The sequence below is a fragment of the Megascapheus bottae genome, chromosome 5 (genome assembly GCF_031878675.1).
Source record: "Megascapheus bottae isolate mThoBot1 chromosome 5, mThoBot2.hap1, whole genome shotgun sequence".
Lineage (NCBI taxonomy): Eukaryota > Metazoa > Chordata > Mammalia > Rodentia > Geomyidae > Megascapheus > Megascapheus bottae.
In genome coordinates this window covers 77,637,609-77,664,606 of record NC_143513.1, presented here as the reverse complement: position 1 = coordinate 77,664,606, position 26,998 = coordinate 77,637,609, and the positions used below count along the sequence as shown (strand labels likewise).

General features: G+C 41.1%; 1 protein-coding gene across 1 annotated transcript; it reads left to right on the top strand.

The window, feature by feature from the left end:
- The first annotated feature begins 6,076 nt into the window (after positions 1–6,076).
- LOC150063706 (olfactory receptor 9A4-like) lies at positions 6,077–7,018 on the top strand. The gene has a single exon (XM_090332423.1). It carries the CDS (start codon positions 6,077–6,079, stop codon positions 7,016–7,018), a length of 942 nt encoding a protein of 313 aa, XP_090188549.1.
- Positions 7,019–26,998: the final 19,980 nt, after the last annotated feature.

Here is a 26,998-nt window from a genome sequence, read left to right as displayed (position 1 = left end):
TAAATACACAAACTAATTTAAAAAGAATGGATATTCTAACAAATTTGTCTTTTACTTCATGAAAATAAAATATTTCACCATCTGTTTAGAGCTCATTTATCTCAACAGTGTTTTATAATTTTAACTATGTAGGTCCTCTTATAGCTTGTGAGGTGTATCCTAGTTTTCCTTATGCTTTTATAATGTCTATTGCTAGGCTGTACAAGTACTATGTATGATTTTTAGCATGGTAGTTGGGTTTAACACGTGGCATTTTCGTAGAAGTGACTAAGGTACTTGGATTGTAAGTCACCCCTGCTCCTATGTTTTCATTGCTCCCCTTTCTCTCCTGCTGGTCTCAATCTTACTCCCTGATAGTGCCGTTCTACCTTCACGTCTTTTTCTTTAGCTCCCCCACATATGAGAGAAATCTTGTGATCTTTCTTCCCTCCATCCTTCCCTCCTTCCCTCCCTCCCTTCTTTCTTTCCTCCCCTCTCTTGTTCATTGTAGGACTTCAACTCATAATCTGGATGCTGTCCCTGAGCCTCTTAGTGCTCAAGTATTCTACCAGTTTAGCCATAGTGCCACTTCTGGTTTTTTAGTGGTTAATTGGAGATAAGGATCTCTCAAGGACTTTTCTGCCCAAGCTAGCTTTCAACCATGATCCTCAGATCTCAGCCTCGAGAGTATAGCTAGGATTGTAGGTGTAAGTGACAGGTGCCTGGCTGTTTCTTTATTTCTTAACTGTAAGCTTTTTATTTGATTTTCTTACTTGATTGTGTTGGCAAGGATTTCCAGTACAATGACGGGAGTAGGTACTTGTCCATATGCTCCATCTTAAAAAGGCTGTATTTACTCTGTTATCAGCGAGTATGACATGTCAACTCATTTCATAGGTTCTGTTCCTCAACTTGAGGTCCACTCCTTTTCTAACTAGTATTCTTAGGGGTTTTAAATCAGTAAATGCTGGTTTGTATCAAATGCCCTCCCTCAGCCACTGGACATAATCAGTGGCTTTTGCCTTTAATTCAGTCAACAGGGTGAGTTACACTGATTTATCTCAGTGTTACATCAGCTTCACATTTTAAGATAAATTACCAGTTTTAATGATCTCTTTCTAATTTATTTGCTGGATGTAGTTCTGGTAATATATTTGTTAAGAAGTGTTCAAACTGTTTGTAAGTGATATTAGTTAAGAGATTTATTTTCTTATGAGATCTTTGGTGTAGTGATAATTCTTGCCTTGTAAAATGAGTTGGGAGGCTTTCTCTTCTTTAAAAATTCCTAGAAGAGTTTACATGGACTGGTGTTATATCTTCTTTAAATATTTGATAGAATACAATAGTAAATCCATCTGGGTCTGGATCTTCAGTTTTCTCTGTTGGAATGATAAATGAATTCAATTCATTTAACACATTTAGGAATACTTAGTTGCTTCACATATTTTATCTTTCAAATATTTTTTATCTGATCTGGTTTGTCAATTGACTCTCCCCCCCTCTCTTTCTGTGCCAGTACTGGGGCTTGAACTCAGGACCAGGGCACGGTCACTTAGTTTTATTGCTCAAAGCTGGTGTTTTGAGCCACAACTAGACTTCCAGCTTTTTGGTGGACATTCCTGCCTAGGCTGTCTTTGAACTGCAGTCTTCAGATCTCATATTTCTGAGTAGTTAAGATTACTAAGCCACCAGTATCCAGCTTGATTTCTCTTTGAAGGCATATCTTTTTTGTTCACTTCAATTTTAAGAATTAAAATAAAAATTGAATTATATTTTTGGTTAACACAGGTCAGGAAAACAAGCTTTCCTATCATGACCTCTTAGTGATTATATAAACCACTCCAAAATCATTGGACTATAATTTGAAGCTAAAGAAAAACAAATAGCTTAGCCAAATGCTGAAGGCTCACATCTGTAATTGTAGCTACTGAAGAGTCTAAGACCCAAGGATCACTCTGAAGCCAGCTTAGACAGAAAATAATGACAGACTTGAAATGTGGTTCATGTAATCATAGAAATCCAACTGAACAAGCAAGCTAAGCAAACGTGAGGCTCTGAGTTCAAACCTAGGGTCTGGCAAAAGAGAAAGTATAGTAACTTAATGCATCTTTATATCGAGCTAGAAATTTTAACTTTAGCATTTTATTCCAGACATCCAATTGTCAACTTCAGGGATTTGTTCCAGAAATCGAATTGCACACAGACTTAGAAATTTCTAAGAAAGCTCATACCATCGATTTTCATAATAGAAGTAGAAACAACAAAAATTAATCAGTTGAAGGTTAGCTAGTGAAGAATAGAACCGTCAAACAATGGAATATTATATGGGGAAAAAGAAGGTGGAGAAACACGTGGCCATATGGGAAGGTATCTTCTGTATGCTGTTAAGTAGGAGAGAAAAGGTACAAACCAGATTTTTCACAACATGCTCTTTGAAAGAATGTGGAGCTCCATCCTTAGAACATTTCTGTAAAATTATATGACACATTCGTTGGGCTTGAGCAATTTAAAGAATTGGGAAAGAAGCTTATTTCCAATTTTACCCTTCGGCACCAATTGACATTCTCAGATTTAACAGGCATGCTTAAAATGAAAACCCAAACTCAGATAAATGTTTTATAACTCTTAGGTTTTCTGTCTTCTTCGGCACTAAGCAGATTTGCAATTTACATTTTTGTCAGTTATTCCAAGTTGTGAATATAGCTGCTTGTGGAGGCTTCCTTCTGCTCTCACCACTTGGAAGCGGCCCAGCCAGTAAGCAGACACAAACGTGGCTGCTAGAACCTTTCCTGAGAGCAGACAGATGCATGCCTGCAGGGAAGAGGGAGAGCCCGAGATACTGGCTGGGGTGGAGGACACCTGCAGTACAACCTCACAATAGACCTCTGTAGGGTGGGTTGTATTAGGAACACAATCCTCCGGGAATAAATGGAAGGGCTGTCAGTCTTGGTGGGAAATGAAGGTAGTTGATTAAGGCTTTGACAAAGCCTGATATATACAGGCTTTGGGGTACGTGGATGAAGGTTTTATTTCTTTTTAAATTTTAATTAATTTTTACGTTCAAATGACTTGTTTTTATTCACCACTTGTAGAGGTAGCGTGTCTAGACCTTTCCAGTTTATAGATTTCAAAGTAAAGTTTCCAGGTAGGGGATTGTGGTGACTCATCAGTCCCTAAGCAGGGTCTCGGCCCTGTCATACTGGCTGGGAAGTGTCACGGTCAGCCTTGTCCAACAATTCTGGGAATTGTTGGAATGGGAATGCTCAGAATGCTGGCCTGTGCCTGTCAACCCAACTGAAGGGACAGTTCCAGCCCAGATTAGGTGTATAAAAATGCAAGAACAGATTTTTTAAAAAGCTAAATGATAAAGGGCTAGGGATTTGATTCAAGTGTTACCTGAGTTTGAACTCCAGTACCACCAAGAAAAGGCTATTGACGAGATAAAACAGAGTTATATGTTAGAGAAGAGTGTTCCTGGGTGCTGGTGACATTTTGTTACCATGAACTCATGGCGATGCCGTCAGTTGAATCTGTCTTTTTGGATCTCATTGTGTGCTTGATACAGCTCAAATACCTTCTGTTTCCCTTGATAAAACACAGAGCAACACAGGATCCTTGGTATCTTACATGGATTGCATGCTTTGGCATCAACTGTTGTTCTAATAGAGGACAGGGCTGAGAAAGGCCCTGCAGGATGGAGATCACCTTGGGAAAAGCCTTAGCTAAGGAACCAAGAAAGCAAAATCCTTATAGTCTTAAGATTTCTGGAAATCTAGAGTTAGAACCTGAGGGGGAGAAAGTCTTGGTATTAAGACTCCCTGACTGAGGAGATTTCAAAATTTTCCAGTAAGTGAAAACTTTCAAAAGTTTGACAAAAAATGTACTCGCTACCTTATGTGTGTAACTGTATATCTCCCTCTGTATATCACCCTGACAATAAACTTAAAAGAAGAAAATGTGGTATATATACACAATTAAAATTTTTTTAAAGCTATACCTTAATTAGTTGAAAATGGGAATGACTAAAAGGGTTTTGTTTTTTTTATCTGTTGTCCCTAGACTGATTGCTTAGGGATTCCCTGAACTTGAGCTAATTAAGAAGAGGTACCTCAGTGACTAAGAGCCCATGGGAAGAAGAGAGGAAAAGGAAAAGACAAAGAGACACATTTTCATCTCTGCACAGTACTGGTGTTAGTGGACTAAGATTTTCTATGACAAAAAGTTCCTTCTTCACCATGCATGGAAGTAGTGCGGGTTACATGTCTGAAGTACTAGCCACACAGGAGCTTTCCTTGTGGAGCCCAGAGAATGTTAGAGGTAAATAATTTCTCAGGGCTTCTTGGTGAAGGAGATGATAGGAAGGACCAGGCCTATCTGACTTCTAGGACCAGGACAGGTGAAGCCTGTAGAGTGGCAGAGGGGGGCCGTGGAGTGGTGAAGGTGGGCCCTTGCCCACATCTTTTCCTTGCAGCAGAGAGAACACTCAGCCCTGTGCTGGCCCAACACTGGTTATAGCACAGCGCCCGGATGCCAGTGGGCCTCCTTCTCTCTCACCTTTCTTCATTTAGTGCTGCTTATGCAGAGGTTGTGGAAAAACAGGTCACTATGCTCGCCTTGTAGTTCTGTCTGCCCTTCAAGTCTGATCAGTCAGCAGTAAAATAGCCATAGAGAAATAGAGTTGCCTCAGGAATGACAAAGTGGGAATATCTATCTATCTATCTATCTATCTATCTATCTATCTATGATAGATGTGATGAAATGATAGCATCTAGCTATATGTGTGTGTATATGGATACATGCACACACTGACATATAAATGTTACGTGCTATCGTGGAATACAGATTTAAAGAAGACGTGTTTATCCTTGTGGAGTTTATTTTCTCATGTCAGAGATGAAGATTAAATTGTATTCTCTTCTGCCTTTTTTCTGTATAGCATAATGATCATGTGTTATATTTGCCTTTTCCTGTGTTCCTCTATTCTGCAGAGGGCAGGGTTTTCAGTTGTTTTCTTCATGGCTACACTTGTTTAATGGAAAATGGAAGGTTGAAATCAAGGAGTCATAAAGTCTGAGGTAGTAGCATGTTGTAGGAAGGAAAATTCAAGTGCAATAATAAATTTGCCTTCCTGGTTTGGGTAAGTGGTTGGAACAAAGCCTTTGAAGAGATGACCAATGACTAATGGGATAAATGAAGGGATAGCAGAAAGCCGGGCATCTCAGCTGCTGAGAGCCTTGGCTCTGCCTGGTCCATGCCAGGTACAGTCTTTCCTTTCACCAGAACATTTTCTAATATATGAACATTTATTTTAGTTTTAAATCTTTATTGGAAAGATGATGAGCAGGGAGTTAAGTTACATGAGTAAGGTAACAAATGATTTTTAAATACTGTTACCTCCTCTCTCATTTTCTCCTTCTTCCCCCTCTAGTTGTAGAGTTCATTTCCAAGGTAGTGTCAAGTGAGTAACTGGGGAAACACGAGTTAGTGAGTGCAGATCTGCTTAGGAATATTACACTGTTGCCTCAATGTTTCTTGTGGACAGGTTACTGCACTGTGACATGAAGCTTTGAAAATCTGAGTACATCAATGGATCCTTGACTCCAGCCTTTTTCTACTGACCCCAACATGGATCTAAGAATTACCATTATTGCTGAGGCTTGGAGTTCAAAGTTCTACCCTTAGAACATGCTGTACAATAGTGTTAGGTTCTCTGATGAAGTTAGCTGAACAGAAACCAGGAAAATCCCAGGTCCAAAGGGGCTGTTGTTGGCAGGGCTCAAAATTAGAATATGATAGCCTCTGAGCCCTAGGATTAGGCATGGGCAATGGGGAAAGGGTTAGGAAAGAAGAGTGGATTTCCTTATACTCACAGAGAAGACGTATCTCCACCTAGGGTAGAGGTAGATTAAGTAGCTCATCCACACTAAAGTAAGATTCTTACACACTGCACACAGCTTTGCTACCTGCAAACCACAGGTTGGAAGTCGTTCTGATTGTAGCTTTTCTTTCTTGTCTCTTGGGACCAGGACCATGTGAAGCAGGGCCACTTCTCTTTCAATGTCCAGGTTTTGTAAGAAGAAGAAGCAAGACCTAAGTGATGGACAATCACTCCAGTGTCACTGAATTCTTCCTCCTAGGCTTTCCTGGATCCCAGGAGCTACACTACATTCTCTTTACGACATTCTTTGTGCTGTACTCAGTGTCACTCCTGGGAAACACAACTATCATCATGATTGTCTGTGCTGACAAACGTCTTCGGTCCCCCATGTACTTCTTCCTTGGCCATCTCTCCATCCTGGAGATCCTGCTTACTACTATAATTGTTCCAGTGATGCTTTGGGGGTTGTTGATTCCTGGAATGCAGACAATACCTTCAAATGGCTGTATTGCCCAACTTTTCCTATACCTCTCTCTGGGGACCACTGAGCTTGTCTTGCTAGGAGCAATGGCTGTGGATCGTTACGTGGCTGTCTGTAACCCTTTGAGATATAGCACCATCATGAGCAGCCACACCTGCATCTGGGTGGTAGCTGTGGCCTGGGTGTTTGGGTTCCTTTCTGAAATCTGGCCTGTCTATGCTACCTTTCAATCCACTTTCTGCAAATCAAACCTAATAGACCATTTTTACTGTGACCGAGGCCAATTGCTCAAACTCTCCTGTGATGACCCTCATTTCATACACATTATCCTTTTTGTAAGGGCTGTTTTCATTATTGTTGGTTCTTTGATCACTACCATCGTCTCCTATACCTACATCATCTCCACCATCCTCAAGATCCCCTCAGGCTCTGGCCGAAGGAAAGCCTTCTCCACCTGTGCCTCCCATTTCACTTTTGTTGTGATTGGCTATGGCAGCTGCCTGTTCCTCTTTGTGAAACCCAAGCAAACACAAGCAGCTGAGTACAACAGGATAGCCTCACTGATGGTTTCCGTGGTGACTCCTTTTCTGAATCCTTTCATCTTCACCCTCCGGAATGACAAAGTCAAAGAGGCCCTTCGGGATGGAGTGAAACGCTGCTGCCAGCTCCTCCACGATTAGCTTTCACCAAGTCGTGTTCTGTATCCTGAAAAATCCTGACTCTTAATTTTCCATTATCATCATTATAAAATCAGACCCTGTGTACAAAACACAGATCCTGTGTCTTTCCTTCCATAGAAGATCTACTTCTACTCTTCCAACTAAGGAAGATGCAAGTAAATCTTTTACTCCAGCCCTAGAAACTCATAGACTTTGTCTCTGCTTCTTTGTACTGTTGAACTCAAAGATGTATGTTCTTGAGATGTGGGAGGAAGCAGAGAAGGGAAACATTTTCTGTTTCTCTTTTTGTTCCTCAGATTCAAGTTACCATTTGGTATCAGGGCATTATTTCAAAAAACAGTTACATATCACAGGTACTCTTACAGCTCAATGTATTATACTTCCATAATTATTGTTTATTTCTGTACTTAATGTTTTAAATGATTTGCTTTTAAAACAACAAATAGAAGAGCAGCTAGACATGATGGAATGTGTCTGTCATCTCACCTAATGATATTTTGAGACTTGTCTGGTGTTCAAGATTAAAATAAACTACATAGATCCTGTCTCAAAAAAAAATCAAAGATAGTGCCAGGAGTTTGGCCTAACATGCATGAAGACCTGGGTTTGATTCCTCGGTACCACATACACAGAAAAAAAAAAAAAAAAAAAAAAACAGAAGTGGTGCTGTAGCTCAGAGGTAGAGCTCTTAGCCTTGAGAAAGCCCAAGGACAGTGCTCAGGCCCTGAATTCAAAGACAGAGATAGAGAAGATAGAGATGGACATAGAGATAGAGATAGAGATAGAAATAGAAGTAGAGACTGGAGTTTGGCCTAGTGGTAGGGTGCTTGCCTAGCATGCATGAAGACCCAGGTTAGATTCCTTGGTACCACATAAATAGAAAAATCCAGAAATGGTACTGTGGCTCAAGTGGTAGAGCGCTAGCCTTGAGAAAGCCCAAGGACAGTACTCAGGCCCTGAGCTCAAGCCTGGGTCTGGCCAAAAAAAAGAAAAGAGAGAGATAGAAATAGAAATAGATGAATAGAGTTAAAGAAAAAGTGAAGGGAGAAGAAAGGAAGAAGAATGTAAGAGAAAGAGGAAGGAATGGAGTAAGAAAAGAGATAGGAGGGCAGGAAAAGAACTATGGATTCATACTTTTATTTATATTTTGCAAGTTACTTTTATTAGTATTATTTTGTTTGGGGGTTTGTTTTATGTATATCCTAATTCTGCCCAAAGTTATCTGCTTTCAGTTTGAAGAGCTACCATTAGTACTTCTGGTAATATTGATGTGTCAGTAACAAATTCCTTATTTTAATTTGTCTAGAAATATCTTTCTTTTTGCTTAATTTTTGAGAGGTGATTTTTCTGAGTGTAGAATTCCTGGGGCTTGTATTTTCTTTTTAGCATTTTAAATACATCAAATTTATTGATTGTTTTCTCAACCATTGCCAATGAGATACCAGCATTTTGTCTTACTGAAGTTACTTGTGTGTGGGAAATCATAATTTTCTTGCCAATTTGAAAATTGTTTTTCTTTCTCTTTCAGCAGTTTTGCTGTGTTTGTTATAAATGCCTTTGTGTTTATTTGGCATTTAAAGACCTTTAGGAATGTGTAAATTAGTATTTTTTACTTTAATTTTAGAAAACACTCAACCATTGGCCTTACTAGGGTTTAAACTCAGGGCTTTGAACTTTCTAGGAAGGCACTCGATCACTAGAGCCAGGCCCCCTGGAATTTTTTGTTTGTTAGTTTGTTTTGCTTTTAGGGTTGTTTTTTTTTCCCCAAAGAGTCCTACATTTTTGCCCAAGACTGACCTCAGTTGTAAACTTCCTACATCTACACTCCATCTCCCATGTAGCTTAAATGATTGATACATGCCACCATGTCCAGGTGATTGGTTGAGTTGAAGGTCTCGTTAGCTTTTTCTTCATACAGGCCTGGCACCGCCATCTTCCTTCTCTCTGCCTTTTGACTAGCTGGGATTATAAGCATGTCTCAATATGCTTGGCCTTTCTTTTAATGATTCTGTGTAGCTTTTCTATTCTGGTTATCCCATTACATGTATTTTAGTGTACTTAGTAATGACCTTTATTTCTATGAGGCTTTTTTTTTTTAATTTTCAATGTCTTCCGTCTTTGTTAATTACATCTTTTGTCAGTTAAAATACACGATTTAATTCCTCTACGAAATTTTCATTCAACCTATTAGGCTCTAGGATTTCTGTTTATAATTTGTGTTGCCATAGTGTTTGCTTTAGTTAATGGTAATGTCTTCTTTAAAGTTAAATGTGACCTCTGTCGTCTCCCACATGCATATTCTGTCATCTATGTTTCCCCTGTGGGTCACATATTCCCGTTCCTTTGCATTTGTTCTACATTTTGTTAAAAAGTGGACATTTTTAGAGAGCGAGTTGTTCGTTGTCAGTAGTGGTACCGCCATCTTGAGGGGGTTGTTATTGGGGCTTTGTAATTAATATGACTGATGTCTTAGATGGACCAACTTAGTGTCTTTGTTGACTTAGTGGCTTCTAGTGACTCTGTTTCCCTTCCTTAGTGCCCTGAGCTGTGGTTCCTCTGAGCTCAGGCTCGGCTAGACATATACATAGCATCTTGAGGTGACCTTTTCATTACTCTGACCACGGCCCATTCCTAAATGCCACTGACAGCCAGCTGATGGTCCTACTTTTTATGTTATAACTAGTGGCATATGTCACTTCACAGGTCTATTCTAGTAAGTTTTGATTCCTTTTCAGAGTTAATTTTGAGGCCAGAATTTGTCAGCTGCTCCCATTCAAGGAAGACATTTAGTTCTTTCTTCCTCTGGTTCTGTCCATTAAACTATGTAGTCCACAGTTGGTCATGTAGTTCTTACGAATTGTCATCCTGCCTTTGGGGAGAGGCTTTACATTAAAACTGTCACTGTTTCTGAAAGTTTCCTTGGATGTACTTGAATATTCCCAAATTCTGTTACAAATGAAGGCAGTTTCTTAAGGCTTTTGGTTTTATGACTTGGGTTTCTCACTGAGAAAATTGTCTGGAACTGAGGGTGGGCATGGATGTAGCGTTGTATCTGTGACACTTCTGTTTGGGCTGAAAGGTGCTAGACATGGAAATAGCTTCTTCTTGGCTCATCTTCTTTGGAGTGGAACTTCTACCATATGGGTGGTTAGACTGGGGGCTCTGCATTATCAAGGAACCGGAGGTGGAGTTTCTGTGCTGTTGGGCACATAGAGTCAGAGAACCTGGCTCTGAGCTCACCTCTTGCCTGTCCTGGAAATTAGCTTATGCAACAAGTAACTGGGGAAGGATGACAGATTCTGCCTATTTACTGCTTCTAAGAAGATGCTATCTATAGCTCTCATCGGAAGCTTGGGGAAATGAAGCCTGGTATTGTAGTTGCACAACCCCTGGAGGGGATTTTCCATCACATGGAGCTAGGAAAAAGGAGGAAGGAAGTGGGTTGTGGCGCCAAAGTCACTGACTCCCACTGCACTTACCGAATTTTGGTAGATTTCACAAGTGTTGCTTTTATGCCATTAGCCCATGGTAAAGTGGCTGTAAGTGTTTTTTCATTGTTTAAATTTTATTGTTATTCTAAAGGTGATGGACACAGGGGCCACAATCACACAAGTCAGGAAACCAGTACATTCCTTTTGGGACAATGTCAGCCTACGCTCTCCCTAAGTGTCTTTCTTCAGTAAGAATTTTCAATACTTGCTTGAGTGGCCAGAGAGTCCTTAGGGTTCTACACTCAATCTGAATATTTAAAACATGCACCAATATTTCCAATATTTGGATTGATTGTCTATGGACTTCTACTGTTCTTTTCTGAAGTTGGCTGTTCCTCCTCCTCCCCTTCTTGTTTCTCCCCATTCCTACTCCTCCCCTTCCTCCTCTTCCCTTTTTCTTCCTCTTCTGATTTGAATTTCTAACCTAAATTCTATCTACTGTGTATAGGATACTCAAGTCTGAAGCAGATAGTATTTTGTCCTAGACCTGTGCAATATTTTTCTTTGAGTCAATCCTTTCAGAAAGTTGATCTGGGTTCGGGTATTTGGTCATCTTTATTGAACATTATGCTTCAAATTTCTTTAGTTGGACTCAGAGTATTTAAATTGAAATAAATGCTAGTTTTGATGCAAAATAATAAACCTCTCAATACAATATTGCAAGATATTTCAAAATAGTCACAGTGACTTTGACATTAATCTTTCCATGGTCTAGCTAAATAAATCATATTTATATCTGGATAATCTCTTAATTCTTTGGTCATTATTTCCAGTTATGCTGAGACAATATTATGTGAGCAAAACAATTTTTTCATGACATTTTTTCTGAATATATTTCCTATTATTCTCAAGGGCATGAATGTGTATGGTTCAACATTGTTTGAAACAATTTCATACAAAACTGTACATGTATGCATATGATCTCTCTCTCCCTTGTGCTCTTTCCTCCCGCACCACCCCTTCAATCTTTGTGCCAATCCTGGAGCTTGAACTCAAAACCCAGGCACTGTTTGTAAGCTTCCTCCTCCTCCTCTTCCTCCCGCTCTTCTTCTTGCCGCCTCCTCCTCCTCCTCCTCCTCCTCCTCCTCCTCCTCCTCCTCCTCCTCCTCCTCCTCCTCCTCCTCCTCCTTCTTCTTCTTCTTGGCTAGTACTCTGCATCTTGAGTCACAGCTCCATACCCAGCGATCTGGGAGTCAGTTGGAGGTAGAACCTTATGGGATTTCCTGCCTGGGCTGAATTTGAACTGTGATCCTCAAATTTCAGCCTACTGAATAAATAAGAGCATGAGCCAATGATGCCTGGCTGGCCCATGCTCTCTTCATCTACCTAGACATCCAGTATTTTCCCCATATAGCTAAAACTAGATACAATTCCAAGTTTTATATCTGTTTTCTCTTTTTCATAGCCCCAGACAGACTTCAGCACATTCCTTTTAGAATAAGACAGGGGGACCAACCTTGGTCTTCTAACTTTTGCCTTTTGATACTCGATGCTAACAGTCATGCTGAGGATGTTAAGGGCTCTTCTGATTTTACAGGGCTTCAGCCCTACACAGGCAAGCAGTTCAATCATTTATTTATGACTTCTTTGAACGTTTTCTTGATGTTGGCAATGTCTAGAGACTTAAGCCACCTGAGTCTGTCTACTAGACTTCTCTTACACTTAGATAACTTTGGAGGATTGTAAAATTTGGGAACTCCTGGTACCTCCTCATTGTTCCTTCTAGAAATCCATTGCCATGCCAGTCCCCAGCAGGTCACAGCATCACCTTCTATGCAGCATTGCTCTTGGCTGGACAGGAGCCAGCTCCTGGGAGAAGCTAGGGGCCCCCTCTGCCTAAGGAAAGCCCACAGACTGAGACAGGATGACTGACAGCGTGACACAAAATGTTGTTTGATTTGTTTTACCATGACACCAATTGATTGGGAGCAATTTCCACCCCAAATTTTCCCTACTGGGAAAATCCCCTAATCCTTTGATTTTTATTTTGAGTATGCTCAGATTCAACTAAGGAAATAGCTTTTGCTCAGCTTCCTTTACTTGTCCTGTATTCCTATAATAAAATAGGAATTCCTATCCCAGACTCTGGTTCTAGAACATTCATTCCATGTCAGACGATAGTATAGGTGTCCTGAAGCAGGGGCTCTGAAGATAGGTCCAGAATCCATGAATACACCATCACCAGAGAAACTGATGGACCCTAGAACAATAGATGATATGATCAACAAATGACATTATATAGATTTTTCTCTCTGGTTTGGGAAGAGTAACTTTACGGACAGTGGAGAATGGTAGGTATTGGTAAGCATCGTTACTGGGGTGATATAGTTATAGACATGACCTTATGGACAGTAATGCAGGTGAGTTACTTAGCAATATATTAGATATATTAGTCTGTTTTCTTTTGTTATAACAGAAGGCTTGAGACTGGATACTTTATAATGATAAATTTATCTCACAGCTCTGTAGGTTTAAGAGCATGACCCCAGCTGCTTGATTGGCAAGGGTTTCGTGGTAGCGCCATCAACAATGGCTGGGGTGTGTGTAAATGGGGGTCACCTGGTAAGGACAGGAAGCAAAAGGGAGAGCCAAGAGGTGCCCCATAGCTTGACTTATAACAACTTATTCTCATATGGAGCCATGTAGTGGGTGAGGTCAACATTAATCCCTTCTGAGCGTGACTTAATTTATCTTGGTCTTGGTTAAAATTTCTGGATTGATGCAGTTGAGAAACCCGAAAAACACATTCCCCTGGAAACCCTCAGCCTGAGGAAATAATTTGCTCTCCTGTAGGAAGATAAGCCTCCCCCGCCGCCCCCCTCCCATGTCAGGAATGCGCAGAACTCAAATAAGATATGTACCTTATAAAACAGTATTTCTCTGCCCGAGGCTCTCTATCCATCTCTTCACCTTCTACCAGATTTATAAATAGAGTTGATTCTCAGCATAACAGGAGGAGGTTAGGCTGCTCACAGAGTGGAGATGTTATACAACCAACTCCTGAGAGCACTGGCGCCCACGCTGGGACAGTGCAAGGAGCAAGCGGTGGCCGATCAAGGATGTGGTTGGAATATAAAGCTGGGTAAGGGAGCCATTCCTCTGTCATGCATAATTTAATGCTTTAGCAAGGAGCCTAGAAAGATATATACTATTTGCTGACTCATGGAAGTGTTGCAAAAATAAAAGCTTTTGTTAAAGTAAATAGCAATGCCAAAAATTACTTGGAAGACTATATAAGAGGGAATCAAAAGGCTTAGACAGTAATGTTGACATGTAGCTGGCCTGGTAGCTCCCAGCTGTAATCCAAGTTACCTGGGAGGCAAAGATCAGGGCGACCATGGTGAGTCATCATGGGCAGAAAGTTAGCAAGTCCCCATCCCAACCAATAACGCTGGTTCTGAGGGGTCACTTGTCACTCCAAGCTATCCAATTAGGAGGACATGGGTATACAGGCTATCCTAGGGATGTGGGGGGACTAATATCCTATCTGAAAAATAACTAAAGTAAATAAAAGTTAGGGGAATAGGCCAAGGAATGGAGATTTGTCTTCTAAATTTGAGACCCTGAGTTAAAAATCCCACTACTGAAAAATAATAGTAGAAAAGTAGAAATACTTTTACTCCGTAAGACAGAAAACCCTCGCAGCTGAGCAACTTTCTCAGACCCTGGAGGACTCTATGCAGTGCCAGGTCCACTGAAGAAGGGCTGTTAAAGAGGCTGTCAGTGGAGGCAGCTCCTGTGAGGAGCTGCTGGATCTGAGTCCTCCAGTTACCTGGGCCACAGGTAACTGGACAGCAGAGGAGACATAACCACACTTAATTCAAATGCAAAGCATGTACACCAATCCTGCTGAAAAGGCAGATAAACGTATTAAGTAAAGTAAGAAAGACCCAAAGAAACACAGGCTTCATGGTTTCCCTCCTTTGCAACAATGAGTATATGTCTGGGATAGCTTTGTATAGAAGAACATATAAAATGGTGCTAACCAGAATGCTGCTTCAAGTGCACTGTGTGAAGTTCTTTCGTTCCCCCCCTTTGGTTTATCATCTATCATCACTCTTTTTGATTCTAATACTCTGTGTCTTGTATATACCTTTATCTGATTTGGGGAAGAGAAGAGGAATAACAAAATGGTGAGAGAAAGGACAAAGGATAAACCGATACAACAGTGACACAAGACACTCTTTTAGAAATGCTCTTTACGATGGGGGAAAGTGGGAGAAAAATGAGGGAGGAGGAGGCGCTGTTTGACAAGAAGTGTACTCATTACTTACGTAACTGCATCACAACAAAATAAAATCAACTTAAAATTAAATAACCATTAAAAAGAGAAAAGGCAGATGAAATAAATGTAAATAACACGACCTTTAGAGATGGCTAATAACATGGAAGACGATGCAGGGTGACCTACAGGAATGTCGTTTGTATACCTTATCCAGTCAGCAGTGAGCGAGGACAAGGCTAGGAGCAGTCACCCCACTGGAAAGTCACCAAATGTTGCCCAAGTTTGAGCCAGCTCTCAGGACAAGGATTCAGTAGGTGAAAAGGAAGCTAGGGCGCCTAAGACTGTGACACCCACCGTGACACTGGGTAGATCTAGGAGTGAGTCCCCAGAGTTGGCCCGGTAGGGCATCCACCATCTTTGCAGAAAGCCAGCGCTGGAGGAAAGGCAATTCTCAAGTATTTAGAGGGCTGGAGGATGCAATAGTGTGTCAGTTGAAATTAGTGTCTGGGAACTGAAAACACCATCGGTGCTCCCTTACCAGAGAATACAGAGGAATGAGCTTATTAACTGAGAACTCCTCATCCCACCCCGCAGAGCTTCTGCAGGCTCCTCTAGTTTTTGCTGCCTTTCCCGTTCTGTCTTTTCCTTTCTGTCTTCTGCGCCCTGCTTTCCCTCCACTTCCTTCCTTGCCCTTTCTCTATATTTCTCTCTTTCTTTCTCTCTGTCTCTGTCTTTTTGTGTGTCTGTGCTTGTGAGAGCGTGAGACAGAAATTAGAGAGAAAAAGTAGATATTTTGCGTCAGGTATTATACTAGCTATTGCACTGAGAATTCAATGCTCACCTGTCCATAATACATACAGAACAAGATTGATTGGGAGAGAGGCGGGGGAGGGGCGGCGTGGGCAGGGGATACTTTGCATTAGGTATTACACTGGTCACTGAGAACTCAAGGCTCCCCTACCCATCAAAGAGTTCAGAGAGGAACAAGGACAGGTTTGTGGCAACACATTGTTTACAAGCCCCTCCCCAAATCGTTCTTGGGCTGGCCTAGCATCTCAGAGAGGAAGACCTAGCCAGCCAGGGGTTCGGGGAATAGAGGACAGCTCCTTAGCAACAGTGATGTGCCACTTCCCATTTGAAAGGAAAGTAGGTGTTATCAGGTGTGAAATGGGGCCTCTCTTGTGTTCTCGTGATCATTTTCACCTGGGACTTGGCTTCCTTCAAAGTTAATCTCCTGGCATGCATTCGCAGTCCTGTTAAGTGAACTTTATACATCATACCAAGCCAGTGTTAAAGCAACCATGAGGGCGTTCGGAAAGTGATCTTGTAAACAGGAACGTCCCCTACGAGCTTGGATTCCAAAGGTAACTGGCTGACTTCTGCCATGCTCTTTTATTTATCTCTCATGGATGAGCTACTTTGCAGAGGCCCCCAAAGAATACTCTAAAATTTGAGCAGAAAAGCACTCTGGTCAGAGGAGCTATACTTACAGGAGAGTAGATTTCCCAGTGGCCCAGATTCCTGGTTCTGAATCTCATCTTGCTCTTGCAAGATGATGGTTAGTGGGAAAAGATGGAATTCACAGCCAGGCTTGGTGCCAGCTCTGTGCTGTAGATTGAATCATATGACTGAAGATCAGATATCTAATCTCACTGAGTCTCTATCTGGTTTTATTTCTTTAAAACTGGAGGACATTGAGAGAGTCTAAAAATGAAAGGTGCAGGTATTAGGCTGTCAATCAAAGACAGTGGTGGAACGGTCATCTGAGATCTACGCTTTCTCATGTGCACATCATTGTCCAGGTTCCTCTGGTTAATTGTGGGTCATGCTGGAATTTAAAATTGCATTTTCCATATGGAAGACTGAAGAGATAAATGTGCAAGGGATTGGAGTATATGTATTTAATATGGATGGTTAGGTAACAAATACTGGAAATTGGAATGCTTATGGAACCAAGAGAAATTGGAAAGATTTATGGCCAGACCACAGAAAAAATTGTTCAGAAGCAGAATTATTGTTCAAATCTATATTGTTCACATCTATAACCCAAGCTATCCAGGAGGCTGAGATTTGAAGCCAGCCACGCAGAAAAGTCAATGAGACTCTTACCTCCAATTAACCAGAAAAATGCTAGAACTAGAGATGTGGCTCAAGTGCTAGAGAAGCAGCCTTGAGTGAAAAAGTTAAGTGAGAATGCCCTGGCCCTGAGGCCAAACGCCCGTCCTGCTTCAATAATATATGAGTGAAGTGTGTGTTGACTGATTTGTGAACAGGACTGTAGGCTCCAAGCCAGGTGAAGTCTCTTCTGAGGGGGACAGGTGAGCTCGTACAGAAGCAGCAGGCTGGGATCAGGAGGCAGGGTGGATCTACCTGAGCAGCCTGGCAACCATGGCTACTGGTTCTCCCACAGGCTGAGATCTATTGCGCTGTCAAGAGGGAAGCTCAAGGCCTAAGCCAGGTGAAGAGAGAAAGAGCTGCTGTTTGCCACATAGGCCCCAGAGTTCACATGCTTAGGGAAGCTCAACTCTATCTGAATGGTATTTGAATGGGGAACCTTTGGGATGAAATTAGGGTTAGGTGACAATCCCAAGGGTGGGGTTCTCATAATGGTATTAGTGGCCTGACGGGGAAGAGAGACTCAAGCTAAGCTGTTTGCTCTGCTTCCTTGTGTGACACAGGGTTTGACACAGCAAGGAAACTTCCAGGAAGTTGTCCCAGTGCTGGTCCTTGTACTCTTGGACTTCCTAGACACCCATCCTCGGAGATGAATAAACCTTAATTCTTTATAAATTGCCCAGACTTAGGTATTGTGTTACAACGGAAAGGAACTACAATAGGAGCCAGAGCCCTGCTGGCATCTGTGATGTGGAGTCTCTCCATATGCAGAAGTGGTGTTGGTTCGGAGTGATGCTTCTCTGGAATATTTTACATAGGGGAACAGGACAGCCATCTGGATAGACTGAGCTGAGTTCTAAGGTGAAGTTTACGCAGAAACACTCTGAAAGAAGTCTGCCCTCCCTCCCCTCTCCCTCCCCTTTCCCCAGCAACATGTTTCAGCTTTCTGGTATTCATTTTGTTAGAGTGTAAGTTAGCTGTCCAAAGGAGTTTATGTCACAGCAATATTCTCTTGCATGTATCATAATTTAGGTAATATGTTGGTGCACATATGCATATGATACTGTATATACATACATATATATACTTATAATTTAAGATGAGAGAGAACTTGTGCCGTGTTTGTCTCTGAGACTTACTTCATGTAATGATTTTTCCATTTTTCAGGTCCATTCATTTCTTTGCAGATGATGCACTATTCTTCCTGAGGGATGAGTAAAATTCCATTGTGTTTGTGTGTGTGTGTGTGTGTGTGTGTGTGTGTGTGAGAGAGAGAGAGAGAGAGAGAGAGAGAGAGAGAGAGAGAGAGAGAGAGAGAGAGAGAGAGGGAGGGGGGGAGGGAGGGAGGGAGAGAGAGGGATTATTGATCCACTCTTCCATCGCAGGACATCTAGACTGTGTTTATAACTGGGCTATGGTGAACAGTGCAGCAAGGAACATGGGTGTGCAAGTGTTTTCACTGTATTCTGATTTGTAAGGTTTTGAATAAATACCCCATGGGTGGTATGGCTGGATCATAAGCTACTTCTTAGGATATTTAAAGTTATGATTTTGGGGGGAGGCACTGGTCCTGGGGCTTGAATTCAGATTCTGGGAGCTGTCCCTAAGCTTCTTTTGCTCAAGGCTAGCACTGCACCATTTGAGCCACAGCTCGACTTCCAACTTTTTGACAGTTTAGTGGAGATAAGAGTCTCATGGACTTTCCTTCCTGGCTGACTTCAAATAATGATCCTCAGATCTCATCCTCCTGAGTAGCCAGGGTTACAGGCATGAGCCAGTGGTGCCAATTTAACTTAAAAATCTTCACTTGTGATTTTCAGCTTTATGATGGTGGGAAAGGAGAACACTTCACCTTTGGAATTGCAATGTATGAGCAATGTCTTCAGTAGGTACAGTCCATGCTCTGCTAAATGAAATAAATACTGATTTGGTCATTTTGTCTTGTGTGAATTATTTTTCAGAGCAGGAAGAGTTAAAAAGTAAGTCCTGGGCCTGGTAGAGTGCTTGCCTAGCATGCACGAAGACCCAGGTTTGATTCCTCGGTACCACATCCATAGAAAAGCTGGAAGTGTGCTGTGGCTCAAGTGGTAGAGCTCTAGCTGTAATGAAAACCCAAGGTCAGTGCTCAGGCCCTGAATTCAGTCCCCAAGACTCGAAAAAACAAGTATGCCCAGCTGTATATTTAGACATCCTCTGTGGTTCTCAGAATCTGTGAGTGCTTCAGGGCTTGGTACCCAGTGTCTGCAGCCTCTTTCTGGGGTACATCACGGAAGCCTAGGTTGAATATGCGTATGTGATAAGATGCACAGACATTCACAGTATGCAAAGCAGCTCCGGACGGGGGGAGGGGGGTGCTTTCTGCAGAGATGTGAATATTAGGTGCACAGATGGTCACACCACAGAATCCAGGACAGGTGAGCAGGCCGACTCTGGCTGGACTGTTAAACTGGAATGGGCATGAGGTCAAGTCTCCTGGTTCTTTGAATGCTGCTAACTACAGTGGTCAGAGGAAAGATGAGAAATGGTTCACAATGATTCCTGTTATGATCATGTTTATGTCATTTTCCAAGTTTGTTTATTGTTGTGAGTCATTACTGAGGCTCCCCACCTTCCAAGGAACTAGAACCAACAGAGGCCACACTGGGGAGAAGCCTCCAGGCCTGGGCCTTCTCTGAGGTGTGTCTCCACCGCCACCTTGTGGGCATGGCCAGAAGTGCAATGGGAATAAGGAAGGGTTGGGGGAAGAAAGAGAGGGGCAGAGAGATGGGGGGGGGGAGAGAAAGGGGGAGAAGAGAGACGGGAGGGAAGGGGAAGGGGAGAGAGAAAGGAGGAGAGGGGAGGATTACTGGAAATATGCTCTGTTTGGAGTTAGAGAGAAAAAAGAACCAGAGTAAATACTCATCTTAGAACAGAGCTGAGTTGGATGTAAAGGGGAATGGTAGGAGTTAGACAATCTTGGAGACAAGTTTTTGAAAAGCTGAAAATATGAGTTATTTGTAAAGCATATCAAATCCCCAAATATTGTTCAAGAAAAATATCCATTTCCTGGAAATAATACGTTATTTCTATGACTAGGACAATATAGTAGCTAATTTTTCAAAAGTTGGGATAAACCCTTCTATACACCACCTCCACAATAAAATAAAATTTAAGATAAAAGTAAAATAAAGTTGGAAAGACAAATAACTGAAGGGGATTCAGCCTTATATTAATTCCATCCAGAAATGCTAGGAGGCACAGCAAAGGTTGGTGAAAGGATTAGCAAAACCACAACAGCAACAAACACAAACAAAACAACCACCCAAACCTCAAACCCTTAAAAGAAAAAAAGAAAAGAAAAAAACTGTTCCTAGGGTATATTTACCTGAGATACTACAAATACATTTGTGATCTTGAGGGGGAAGGCAAAAAAAACATGCACATCAAAGTGCACTCACTGAATGCACAGAGGGCTTCCAGCCTCTGGGAATCCGTGCCGGGAGGTCTGTCTGTCTTGTTTTCACCAGCACCAGATAAATTCAGAGCAGCCATCTATCCACATACAGACCCGAGGCCTACATCTATAGATTTGACCAGCCACAGACGGAAACCATGCGAGAGAGGCTCATTTCCATCCTGAACATGCAGTGATTTCTTCTTCTCCTTCCCTGAGCGGCTGCATCTGTTCCCCTGGGGGGCATTGGGCATGGAGGAGTGAGGTGCTGTATGGAAGATGCATGCAGCTTAGGTGTGGACAGCACACCTCCTGTTACCCACGGACTCTGGGAAGCAGGGTCTCACAGGGACCAGCGGCTGCCTGTGGTCTCTTCCAGATTTAGAGTGAGGAAGACAAGGGATTCAGAGCTGGTGCACAGCGCACTGAAGACCTGGGAAATACTGACAAGCCCGAGGGGTTTCACATTCGAGTCTCTGATCAGATCTTTTCATTCTCATGATGCCACTTTTTTTTTGAACCACGCACAGTGAAGTGTTTTGAACTTACTTAAAATTGTGTGGTTTATTAATTATTAATAAATCCAGGTGGATTTTAAAAGTTTACAATGTACTTCCTTGAGGCACTGGCTGTTACCGAGGTTTTCTATATCTTTCCAGAGTATATTATATCCACGTGCTTGATTAAGAAATATTGGCTGGTGCCAGGTGCGGAGGCTCACACCTATAATCCTAGCTACTCAGGAGGCTGAAATCTGAGGATCAAGGTTCAAAGCCAGCCCAGGCACAAAAGAACCTGAACCTCTTATCTCCAATTAACCTCTAGAAAACGGAGGGTGGGGCTTGGCTGAAGGGTGGGGTGGTAGCCTTGAGCTGAAGAGCTCAGGGACAACATCCAGGCCCAGGGGTAGAATGGCAGCCTTGAGCTAAAGAGCTCATAGACAGTGCCCAGGCCCAGTTCAAGCCACAGGACCCACAAAAAAGAATTGGCTGGGCACAAATGGTTTAAGAGATGTTGGCCAGACATGATGGCTTATGCCTGCAATCCCAGAAACCTGGAGGCTGAGACTGGAAAAGTGTAACTTGGAGGCCAGCAAAATAATTCCATTTTCAGCAACCTAATATATTTTTATTTGCAAAAAAGATATGAGGTTAATTTAAATTAATTTAATTTAATAAAAAAACCAACTTTGCTTAGCCTAACATTTTGAATGTAGTAAAAAACTAAGCATAAAGCAATTTCAAAATAAATTATTTTAGGTAGCATTTAATCATTTAAATTTTTCTATCTTAGTTTTTTTAAACAATCTTTAAGTGGTTGTACAAAGGGGTTCCAATTCAGTGTGTTAATTTCTGGATTTCAATGCATCTTGATCAATGTCACTTTTCAGCATGTCTCTCTCAACTCCACTCCATTTCTATGGCTTTGAGTCATGACTACATAGAGTTTTAAAATGATTTCTGAAATATACTCCAAACTTGTATGTGCTCCTCGAACCCTCTTAGAAAGCTTCAATAATCCAGAGCTGTCTCCATGCCTTTCTTTCATTAAAAAATGCCCTCCTTTTTCCCAAACCTGTTTCTTGGTTATTAGATTGACCTCTAGCCAACCAACTTCATTCAGCTGGAGACTTCCACATTAAAATCGTCTCAGTCAAAACTGTCAGTATCATTTTCTTTCTTTTTAATTTTATTTTATTGTTGGATGATGTATAGAGGGGTTACAGTTACATCTATCAGGTAGTGGGTACATTACTTCTTTTTTAATTAATTTATTTTGTTTTTAAAATTTTATTTTATTTTATTGTCGGGATAATGTACAGAGGGGTTACAGTTACATTTGTCAGGTAGTAGGTGCATTATTTATTGCACATTGATATCCCTTCTCATGTTTTTTACTCCATTTCCCTTTCCTCAACCCTTCCCAATCATCTTGTTTTTCCCTCTTCCCTTCCCTATTTTAAATAAACAAAAAAAACCCTTATATACAAGGTATATTACTTTCTTGGACATTGTTACCTCTTCCCATGTTTTTTTTCCCACTTCCCCTCCCCTACCCTCTTCCACTCATCTTGTTTTTCCCCTAGTTTTCCATTTTCAAGTACCCAAATAAACCTGTATACAATACCAGGTATCAAAGTCAGATGCAGTAACAATATGCAATAAACCTTAAAGGGAAAAGAAGAGAAAAGAAATAGCTTCATATAGTACATTATGAACAACAATCACAAAGATAAACCTCTTGTTTTTATATCCTGGAGTTCAAATCACTTAGCCTCATTCTATATGGATATAGGTACATAGCTTTTGAGCTATAATGATCCTCTGATAGGAGAATCCTAAAAGTGTACTAATTGTTCTAAATGAGGGAAACCATATTTCTTTGGATCTGGCTTCCTTCACTTAATATGATTTTTTCCAAGTCTTTTCCTTTCCTTACAAATGGGGTGATGTCATTCCTTTTGATGACACCATAGGATTCCATGGTGTCAATAAACCACATTTTCATGATCCATTCATCTACTGAGGGGCATCTGTGTTTGTTCTATATCTTAGCTATGGTGAATAATGCTGCAACAAACATCATTGTGCTGGAAGGTTTAGTATGGCCTTGTTTCTAGATATTTAGGTAGATGCCAAGAAGTAGGATTGCTGGGTCATACGGTTTGTCTTTTGAGGAATCTCCACACTGCTTTCCATAGTGGTTGAATGAGTTTACACTCCCACCCACAGTATAGTAGTGATCCCTCCTGGTCACATCCCCACCAGGATCTGTTGTTATTAGATTTCTTGATCCTGGCCATTCTCACTGGAGTGAGGTGGAATCTTAGAGTTGTTTTAATTTGCATTTCTTTTATGACCAGAGTCAATATCATTTTCTGCCTTCCTCCTTTCTCTCTCTCCCTCCCTCCCTCCCTCTCTTCCTCCTTCCGTCCCTTCTTTCTTCCTTTCTCCTTCCTTCCTTCCTTCCTTCCTTCCTTCCTTCCTTCCTTCCTTCCTTCCTTCCTCTCTTGCTCAGAGTGGCTTTTTGTTGGTTAACTGGAGATAAGAATTTAGGGGTTGGGTACAGTAGAAGAAGATCTTCACTAGCCATACAAGGCTAGTGACAAGGGCCTCATATCTAAAATATATCTACAGCTAAAAAATTGAATCTCTCCAAAACAAATCCTTAAAGAAACAACCATCCCAATAAAAGGTGGGCTAAAGACATAAAGAGAGACTTTTCTGAAGAAGAAATAAAAATGGCCTATAGACACATGAAGAAATGCTCAACATCTCTGGTCATAAAAGAAATGCAAATCAAAACAACTCTGAGATTCCACCTCACTCCAGTTAGAATGACCATTACCAAGAAATCTAACAACAGATGCTGGCAGGGATGTGGCCAGGAGGGATCACTACTGCACCGTTGATGGGAGTGCAAACTTGTTCAACCACTATGGAAAGCAGTTTGGCGGTTCCTTAAAAGACTAAACATAGAGCTCCCCTATGACCCAGCAATTCCACTCCTTGGCATTTACCCAAATGTCCAGAAACAAGGACATACTAAATCCACTAGCACAGTGATGTTCATTGCAGCACTATTTACCATAGCAAAGATATGGAACCAACCCAGATGCCCCTCAGTAGATGATTGGATCAAGAAGATGTGGTACTTATACACAATGGAATTCTGTGCTGCCATCAGAAGGAATGACATTGCCCCATTAATAAGGAAATGGAAAGACTTGGGGAAAAAAACATATTAAGTGAAGTAAGCCAAACCCAAAGGAACATAGGCTCAATGTTTTCCCTCATTTGTAATAATTAGTACACATTGAGGACTCTCCTAGCAGAGGATTACAATAGCTCAAAACCTAGGTACATGAGGTCATATAGGACGAGAATAAATGAAAGGAACTCTAAGATATGGAAACAAGAGCTTTATCTTGTGTGATTGTTGTTTTCAGGTACTCTTATTTCTTTCTTTTTTTTGCCCTTATGGTTAATCTCATATTGTTACTGTATCTGACTTTGTTACCTGGTATATTGTATATATGTTTATTTGAAATAGGAAAGGGAAGGGGGGAAATATGATGATTGGGAGGAGATGGGGGAGGGATGTGGGGACAAAAACATGAGAAGGGGTATCAATGTGTGAGAAGTGATGCACCTACTACCTGACGAATGAAACTATAATCCATGTATACATTATCCTGACAATATAAAAAATCAAATGGACAAAACTCAAAAAAAAAAAAAAGAATTTCAGGGATTGGTCTGTGTAGGCTGGCTTTGGACCACAATCCTCAGACTTCAGTCTCCAGAACAGTTAGAATTTTAGGTGTGAGCCTAATCCAGCATCTGGCTGGATTTGATTTCTGATTCTATTACAGGCAAGCTAGATGGCCATTTCTGTACCAAAATGCTTTGAAGTTTAAAAATTGTTCCCAAACTCATTTCCCACATGTTGTTTTGTCAGCATCAAGTCCAGTTCTCACATGCTAAGCGAATCAGCTTCACTCTCTGCTCTAAGTACATTTCTGTGAGGTCCCATTTTTAGCCAAGTCACAGCTGAGCTTTTCTGCCAGCTAATTAGTACTTGTTCTTAAATTGGGTAGCTCTAACCCAAGCTAGGAGATGAGTTGCAATTTACGTTTTCTCTACCCTCCTACAAATAACCAAAGCTGTAAAATGTGAACATTCTCTCCCTTCTCCCGTTGTCTACTCCGGGGTTTAGTTCTGTCTTGCAGAACTCAGGGTGCTTAAGCAGATCTTGATGTGTTGATTTGAGCAGTAATAGACTGCTTTCTTTCAAATCCTCCACGTGGTTGCCAAGCAACCATTAATTTACTGCAACTAACTAGTTTTTAAATTACACATGATAGTTAACTATAACAATATGTTTTCCATATCTGTAAAATGCACGCACTAGCCAGATAAGAATAAACATGCTGGCTTTACAGTGTCCAACAAAAACAAAATCCTCAAACAAAATAAAAACAAAAACCCAACAACAACCACAAAACAAACCCCAGAGCCAAGGCATGCCATATGAGTTACTTTTGTTATCACTCTGATAAAGTGCCTGATGCAGTAGCTTCCTGTGCTAGCTGCTTCAGAGGACCCAACCCATGGGTTTGCTTGTTCCTCTGGACTTGGACAGAATATCATGGTGGCAGAGCATATACCAGAAGAACAGGGTCACTGCTGTGCCTGACTGTTGTTCAGAAGCCTTTAAATTGGTTTGTGAGGGGAATTTGGGGAAAGTTTTGAGCTTACTGGGCAATTCTTTCTGGTGAGAGCTCAGAAGACCAGAAAGAGAATAGTCAAGCTTCAAGTGGCAGACAGGAATAAAGACTCTATTGAGAACTGGTATATTGCATTTTTACAAAGAATCTGTCTGTATTTTTCTCCATGTCCTAAGACTTTGAGTGTGTTTGAATTTAAACATAAGTAATATCAAGACAGCATAGCATTCAGACTATAGTAGACTTATTGCTGGCTTCTTTTAGCCAGGCTTATAGTGAGACTAAGGAAGGAAAACAGCAAAGTAGAAAAACTTAACAAACTTACAGGAAGTGGTGCTGTGGTTCAAGTGGTAGAGTGCTAGCCTTGAGCTGAAGAGCTTAGGGACAGTACGCAGGCTCAGAGTTCAAGCCCACTACCAACAAAAAACAAAGCAAGCAAACAAACAAAAGCCTTGCAGATGTATCAAAAAAGCCAGAGTAAATCTGAGGCTATAAAACATATAGTTTCTTAAGAGATCAGTGCCATTAAAAGAAAGCCAAATATTTAAAAAATGTTATCAAAAAGGTGATAGACAGAGGGGTTATAGTTACATAAGTCAGGTAATTAGTACATTTCTTTTTGGATAATGTCACCTCTTCCTTTGCTCTCTTCCAGTTTTTCCTTCCTATCTACACTCACAAGTTATGTAGTGAATTTTCTACAAGTGAGTTCCACTGCTACATTTGTTCATCCTCTGTCCCTCTGTTTCTGTGACACCTTGCCCTCCCAAAGCCATATTAGTAAACAAGAAAAAAGAAAACAAAAGAAGAAAATCAACCTTTCATTTCCATTTCTTGCAATTTCAATAAGTATTATTTTATATAATCAGAAGCATATAGGCCTTTATATATTCCCAATCTTCCTATGGGATTAGGAATGTTTATTCTGTGCCATTTTATTTTGGGAGTATGTAACTTTAAAAAAAAATTGCAGGATCTCACAGCTAAAAGAATGCCTTGAGTTTCAGTAGAGACTCTAAACTTAGACTTCTGAATAGTATTCAAACTGTTAAGATTGTGGAAACTCTTGTAGACAGACTAACAGAATTTTACATTATGAAATAGTTATGAGCCTTTGGAGTCCAAGAGAGTGACATTATGCTTTGAATATGAAATGTTTTCCATGTGTTGAACACTTGGGCCCCAGCTGGTGGCATTATATTTGGAGGTGGTAGGAGCTCTAGGGAGAATAGCCAAGGTGGAGAAAGGTCCTTAGGGTCAGCGGACAGGTCTTTTCACACATGCAGTGCAGACATGGAGGTCCTATGTAAACCGAAAAAGATAAGCAATGAATTGGAATGGCCAGCCTCTCATCTTCTGGTTGGCTTCAGAGCTGCCTGAGTAGATTAGCAGGGACACTGATACTGACATAAGTCTTGGCTTTCTGGAGACAAGGTTGTTTGGTTAGGAAGAGTCTTTTCCTTCCTCCAATTCATGCAGGGCTTCG

Excerpts from the sequence above, each read along its gene's own strand:
- LOC150063706 (XM_090332423.1), top strand. The coding sequence starts at position 6,077 with ATGGACAATCACTCCAGTGTCACTGAATTCTTCCTCCTAGGCTTTCCT.